We start from the raw sequence: 6,455 nt of genomic DNA, 5'->3' as shown, positions 1-6,455 counted from the left end.
CACTCCCTCCTAATCCTCCACCATTTAGTAATAGTTTTCAGAGACTATCAGCATGCTGTTTTTGCAGCTTATATAAAACACTGTAAAGACGACTAGACTTTTAGAAACACACGGGTCTTGACCAACCCCACCCAAAGTCGAGGACTGCTCCTTTCCTTCCCGACTGGATAACAAGGGAGGAATTTCAGGAAGTGTGTTTCAATACAGGATGTACATTTTCAGCACATTGTTGTCTAAGAACATGTTTGTCTGTATTCGTAGAAGTTGCCGTCAGCACATTAGATGAGATATTTTCTCAAAAAAGTTGGGAAAAAAAATCATTGTTAGCAATTTGAATTGGCTGTTGAATGAGATATTAATGAAAGATTAAAAGGACAATACATTATTACAAATTTTAGCATAGCAGAGGGTTTGGCTATTACAGGTTTGCTTTTTTTGTGCAGATTGTTTAGTTTGGCTGTTGTATAATATCTTCCATTTGATCATTTATTGTACCTGAGGGATGTATAGAGAAGCCCTGAGGAGACCCCTGAGTTTTAGTTTTGTATCAGCACTCTTCTTTGTGTCCCTCTGTCAATCACAGATGTCCTGTAGATTGAATCATCCTGTTGTCAGATTCAGGTCAATCAGTAAGTAGGCAATAAAACTCTCATCATGATTACATAAAGATAGAATTGCTGGTCATCTTCAGTAATATCAGGAGGATGTGGCTGCGATTAGTCTTTGTTTTAAGCTGCAGATTGTTTCCCTTTTATTTCCATTGTATAATTTTTAAGGTAATTTATCACAAAGAAGAATCCTTATTTTCCAATCAACTTATTACTGCCCGATACGCTGTGTAGCTTTTATGCAACTATGGAACTATATTTAATGTGGGTTTGGGAAATCTGCCATCTGTCATCAAAAGTACATTAACTCCATTTGACAGCAGATCTTTATTTGTGATCTCTGCTCTATGCCAGACATGGTTTTTGTTCCATGAGCATTATGAGCTATAAATACTTGACTGAGTTAGAATGTCCCGTAGTACAGAAGCCACCGTTAGTATCTGATGAATGAGTGAATGAGCTTGGCCTAATTTTACACGTACAGATGCATGAGCTCAAACCTTGTCATTGGCAATGCTCTTGTGTCTTCCTGTGGTATCTTGATTTGTAAGCTATGGTATCGGTATGTTAACTCATTTTCACTGATTCAGGGAAACCACTGACAAAAATGTGCACGTCAGGACAATATGAGATAAACAGACATTGACTAGAGGGGAAAATGTGTTAAAGAGTGGAGAGATGGAGGAGAGAGAGCAGCATCCCCCAGAAAAATGTGTCTGAGGTCTGTCAGTGTGGACTCACTGTGGTATTTTTGTAAAGAAATATAGCATTACGCTGTCTAAAGGGCTTTTACATAGTTTTAAAAAAACAAAGTTTGGATTTAGGACCATTAGTCTGACAAAACAGTCATTTGGAGATGTCACCTTCAACTCTTAGAACGTGATAAACTTTACTGTTTACTGCCATTTCATAGACTAAATGACTAATCGAGAAAATAATTAGTACTCATATTCCTACTTTTGCGGAGATTTGTTTCAGTTTCCACAGAACATTTAGAGTTTTTACATCTCTTGGAACATGGAAATGGACACACAGATGTTACCATCAGTTGAGATGACTATATTTTCCTCCTGAAATTTCAGTACCAGCTCATATGAAGGATCATGAATTTCAAACAAACCTCTCACCTTTGGATATTTGGCAAATAAAACCACTTTGTATGGAAACGGCAGACTCCTTACCTTGTTTTATGAGACATTTGAGGCTTGTTGTGAAATAGTAGCCCGCTAACAACATTCTAACGCTTCTTCCTCATTCTCTCTTTAACGCCTGTTATAAGTCCTACCCTACCCTTATAAGCCTCTGAACTACCACCGCAAAGTGGGGTTTTATTGCTTCTTGGATTTCCATCTCCTATCGAAGTATTAAACTTGAGAACTTGTTTACCCTTTGATGCTCTGTGATGTGTTAAGAACAGAATGATCACCCTCTGTGACACTAGTATTAACACCTAGGCAACAGGTCTGGATATTATTAGTCCCACATCCAGAGGAAACGGCTTCTCTCCTCAATTAAGACCTTATCTCATAAATCTTAACCTTCTGCCTGTTGTCACTTTTCAGACCTAAATCTACATATAAACAGGCATAATTGTGTCTGAGTGTTTCACAAGTAATGTTTTCACATTGTTTGTGCATGTCGAGACTTTTTTATGCTTTTAAAAATATTCCTCTGGTGCCCTAATAGCTGAGTGGTTTCAGTGATGTGCCATATACATGTTTCATGCTAAACGTCGGCAATTTGAGTATAGTTGCCGACATTTGCCGTAGGTGTCCTGCTTCTCTCTGTCTCTGCCTCACCTGTCTTCTACCTCTCTGCATCTCATTGACTAAAAGGGCAAAAAAATATATAAATATGAAAAAAAAACTCATACTACTGTCCTATATCTAGGTGTACCGTCAGGACTGCGAGACGTTTGGCATGGTGGTGAAGATGCTTGTGGCTAAAGACCCCAACCTCGAGAAGCAGCTGCAGGTTCCTCTCAGGGAGAACCTTGGGGAGATCCGTGAGCGTTGCCTGGAGGATCTCAAGCATTTTATCAGCGAGCTGGATGAGGTGGTTTGCCAACCTGAACCGTCCATCATTGACTCAACCACTCCCTCTATGTCCATGGCAGGTCATAAACTTTCAAAGACAGGAGTAAATCACAGCTCCTCTTTCTGACACATTAGTCTGATCTGCTCCATTAATGTGAGATTGAGCATGGTAAGATTGGCTGCTAAACATGATGGATATCTTGTTCACATTGTGGATTGCTGGAATGAAGCTATTCTACAGCACTGCAACCTAAAGACCAACTGAGCATGGAGAGAGGATGCAGTGGTGCACAGTGTGTTGAGGTGAACAGTGTTAGTTCTCAACAGATCATTTTAACTGAAAGTTGTTAAATATAAAAATATTCTTAATATTCTTAAAAGGTGTTTTTCTGTCAAATATTGGCCCCCCAAAAAAATTCAGTTTAAAAGCTACCAGCCTCATCACATTGAAAATGGTTGTTGTAGGTTCTTGTTTAACCTTTTTTATTATAAAAATGTTGATTTAAATGGTCCTTATCGCATTTATCCAAAAGAATAGCCAGATAAAACAATGGTTTTGTTTAGTATTTTCAGCTATGTTGATTTTGTAGCAGTCAGATATATGACTTGGTGCTGCTAAATTTATAACAGTTCACATTATTCTGTAAATTTGTACTGCAGTTTGGTTCCCCTTTGAGGTCTCTGAAGGTTATAGTAAACATGATTTCTGTTTTCAAACTTTGTTTATTGTGATCTGTTACCGGAGTTTACATATGTAAATATGCCATCCAAATTGTAGAGAAAAATTTAAGCATCATTTTACTGGCAGTGCATGTATTAGTCAGACATGCATGTATTTTAGTATGTTGTTTCTCAACTACAATCAACGTGCCTTACTTTAAAATTTAGGTGCATCCAGTCTTCATAAGGATTTTGTATAAATACAAAGCAGCTTTAAGGTGTATATATTGGCAAAGTAAAGTTTTAGCAGTTTTTGATTTTTAAAAGAAAAATGCCATAAAGTCTTTGCATCTCATTGTGAAACACTGCTGCAGTCAGTGTTACAAACTGTTTTTTGATCATGAAATAATGTCGCAACCCAGGAACAGAACAATCTTTTTTTAAAGCTTGGAAGAAAATACATTTATTACAAGCATCTTTACATCACAAAGCATTTATTTGATTATGGTAGAGCAAAGGTCGTGAACAGATGTGCTGAATATGGAAAATGCAAATGTCACTGTCGTTTGTGCACCAATAATTACCATTATGGAATATATGTTATAGACATTGTTACAGATTAATGTGGCACTTTACTGCGAAGAACATAGTTTATGAAGTGGCACCTTCTTTGTTGTTTCTTATAAAATATTAGCAAGGTCTGTTTATCATTACAACTGTTTTTTTATATCACACACTTGAAAAGAAACTTCTTAAAACCATGGATACAAAAATACCAGTATTAAAATCTTAACTTAGTATATACATTATCATTTTGTATTATGCATTAAATAAGTATTTGGGTAGTACCTATTTTCTACTTTAACTTTCAACCTCTGTGTACAATAGTGTTGCCATTTTAATGCACACAAAGATATTGCTGCCAAACATTGAACATTTTAAAAACTTAATGGGAGATGCTGAAATAGAAGGAAAAGGTTTGTCCGCTGTTCATACAAACTGCATGATTTTGTAATGACTGTCTAGAGAATGGCTTCCAAATTTACTGGTCCAAACACTGTATTGGTGATAAAACTGAACTAGTATCTAGGTCAAATTTGCTTATGCACAGAAAACCGATTTTCTCACTGTATGTTGCACAGATCCAGTCTTTGCTCTCAGGTTTTAATTAAATTTTTTTTCTATCAGTATATTTCTGACCCTAAAATATGATATGTATTTTGACTGTTGGCCATCTGCCTTATATTAGGGCATAATGAACAGTTTGCACATGCAAAGTTTTAAACTGCTTCCCTATTGGCAGTTTTGATCTGTGTAAACCATCATATAATCAGAAAATGTGAGTATTGCTTAGTGTAGTGAAGATTATAATGCAAATACACTCTGAACTGTTAAGAGATGATACAGTTTTTAGAGTGGTGGCTCTTTTTACGACCAGTCTGTGAGCCATGACTCTGGGAAGAAAGGGCTGTAACCCTAGTTGGGTAGTCCTCAGCGTAGTAGCGCCCAGCAACTCGAGGCTGAGGGATTGGCTGGCCCAGGAAGTAGCCCTCCTCCTCAGAGTCTGATGATGAGGAAGAGCAAGTAGAGCACCAATCTTCTTCATCTCTGTAGAGGCCCGTGAAATGCTTAGCTTGTGGATCTCCTTGCCTTAAGTCCCGAAGCATATAGTCAGGTCGGGTTTGGGAGTAGGCCACGGGCAGTCTATGTAAGGGATGCTGTAAGAGCATGGCACCACATGGAGGGTTTACTGGAACCTGCTGCTGGGGCTTATACAGCCTCTCTGCTTTCTCTGAAGGCACCATGTGAAGTGCGTTGTCTGAGCGGGTTTTGCGGCTCCTGTGATGCTGGCCTTGCCGGTGGTTATGATGCCTGTTTTGCCCATGGTGGCTCGTTGGGCGGCTTTTTTCTTTGCTTATATCTGGGCAGTATGCCCTCCGCTGTGGCTTCTCACTCATAGGATGCTTTCTGATATTGACACCAAACCCATCATTATATCCATTGTCCACAGTGTCTTCTGAGAACTTTACCATCTGAGGAGGCCTGGATTGGGACTTGCTCCTCCTCAGAGCTGGGGCATGGACAAAGGAGGGAGGGAGACCTTCCGAATGTGGGGACAATGAAAGTAGTCTTCCTGGTGTGCCTCCCCTTGTTGCCAAAACTGCCTCCTCATATTCCTTCTCCATGTTAAGGTTCAAAGAGTTGTTACTGTGGTGAAGATGAGAGGAATTAAAGGTTCCCATATTACTCATCTTCTCACAGTCATCTGCCACCAAGGGATTCTGCATGGCAAAAGTGTAGACTATAGGTCTGTCTGTGCCATCACCATCCACTGATGCACCTAAAATGATCAACCAGGACATACACGTTTTGAACAGCTGTTTGATATAAAAAGAACACTTTTTTTGGCTGAATCCATGTAAACAGTAGTTTCCTTACCAGTGATGTTTGAGAGTGCAAGAGAGTCCATGGAGTCTCCAACACCTTGCTCAGCTTTCCTCACCTCATCTGCAATACACTCTAGAGAGTCTTCATACCACTGTCTGGTGTCCAGCCACAAAGCCTGCCTTGCTGTGCTAGGTTGGTCATGATCCTGCTCCAACTCCAGCTCTTGGATCTTTCTGGTACTTGCAGGGCCTGGATGACTCCCATAGGCAGAGTCTCCCAGCCCATCCTGTGACTGGGCCCAGTACAATTTAGGCAGGTCCTTCTTGCTCATCAGTCCAGGGCTGTTGGCTCGGGATTGACTGGAAGTCTGGCTTGGGGTGGAGCTGGCAGGGGTGAGAGGGGAGGCAGTAACTCTTGTGGTTGTGGTGTCAGGTTTTAGCCAAGGGTCAGAGATACTTATTAGCTTGTTTCTGTCACTGTTAGGGGTGGGAGATTTTAAGGATGGCTGCTGAAGTTGCCGTAACATCCCACAGTCACCGAACTTGAGCAGAAGCTGAGTCATATAGTCCTCATGCTGGGCCCACTCTTGTGGATCCTCCTCTCCCCCAGCATCCTGCTCCTCCCGATCCCTCCAGAATCTTTCCTCCTCCAGGCCAAGACAAGACAGTTTTTGCCCTACAACATCAATATCACCATCTGTATCTCCATCACGCTCTCCATCCCCAAACTTGTGCTCAAATGAGGGGACAGTGGCAGGGGGATA

At 40.3% G+C, this 6,455-nt stretch overlaps 2 protein-coding genes across 2 annotated transcripts in view; one reads left to right on the top strand and one right to left on the bottom strand.

The window, feature by feature from the left end:
* Positions 1 to 3,361, top strand: part of pphln1 (periphilin 1) — a 14,684-nt gene extending 11,323 nt beyond the window's left edge. Inside the window, exon 12 of the mRNA XM_020599448.1 lies at positions 2,499 to 3,361. Within this exon, the coding sequence (XP_020455104.1) occupies positions 2,499 to 2,771 (273 nt within the window). The 3' untranslated portion in view covers positions 2,772 to 3,361. The remainder of the gene's footprint in view (positions 1 to 2,498) is intronic.
* Positions 3,362 to 3,447: 86 nt separating this feature from the next.
* The window catches only part of prickle1b (prickle homolog 1b), a 14,887-nt gene continuing 11,879 nt past the window's right edge, over positions 3,448 to 6,455 (bottom strand). Inside the window, exons 8-9 of the mRNA XM_020599447.1 lie at positions 5,744 to 6,453; positions 3,448 to 5,645 (exon numbers count right to left, since the gene is read on the bottom strand). Of these exons, the coding sequence (XP_020455103.1) occupies positions 4,696 to 5,645; positions 5,744 to 6,453 (1,660 nt within the window). The 3' untranslated portion in view covers positions 3,448 to 4,695. The remainder of the gene's footprint in view (positions 5,646 to 5,743; positions 6,454 to 6,455) is intronic.

Source organism: Monopterus albus, unplaced genomic scaffold (genome assembly GCF_001952655.1).
Source record: "Monopterus albus unplaced genomic scaffold, M_albus_1.0 scaffold41.1, whole genome shotgun sequence".
Lineage (NCBI taxonomy): Eukaryota > Metazoa > Chordata > Actinopteri > Synbranchiformes > Synbranchidae > Monopterus > Monopterus albus.
The sequence above is the reverse complement of the archived record's forward strand: the minus strand, read 5'-3'. Positions and strand labels throughout refer to the sequence as shown.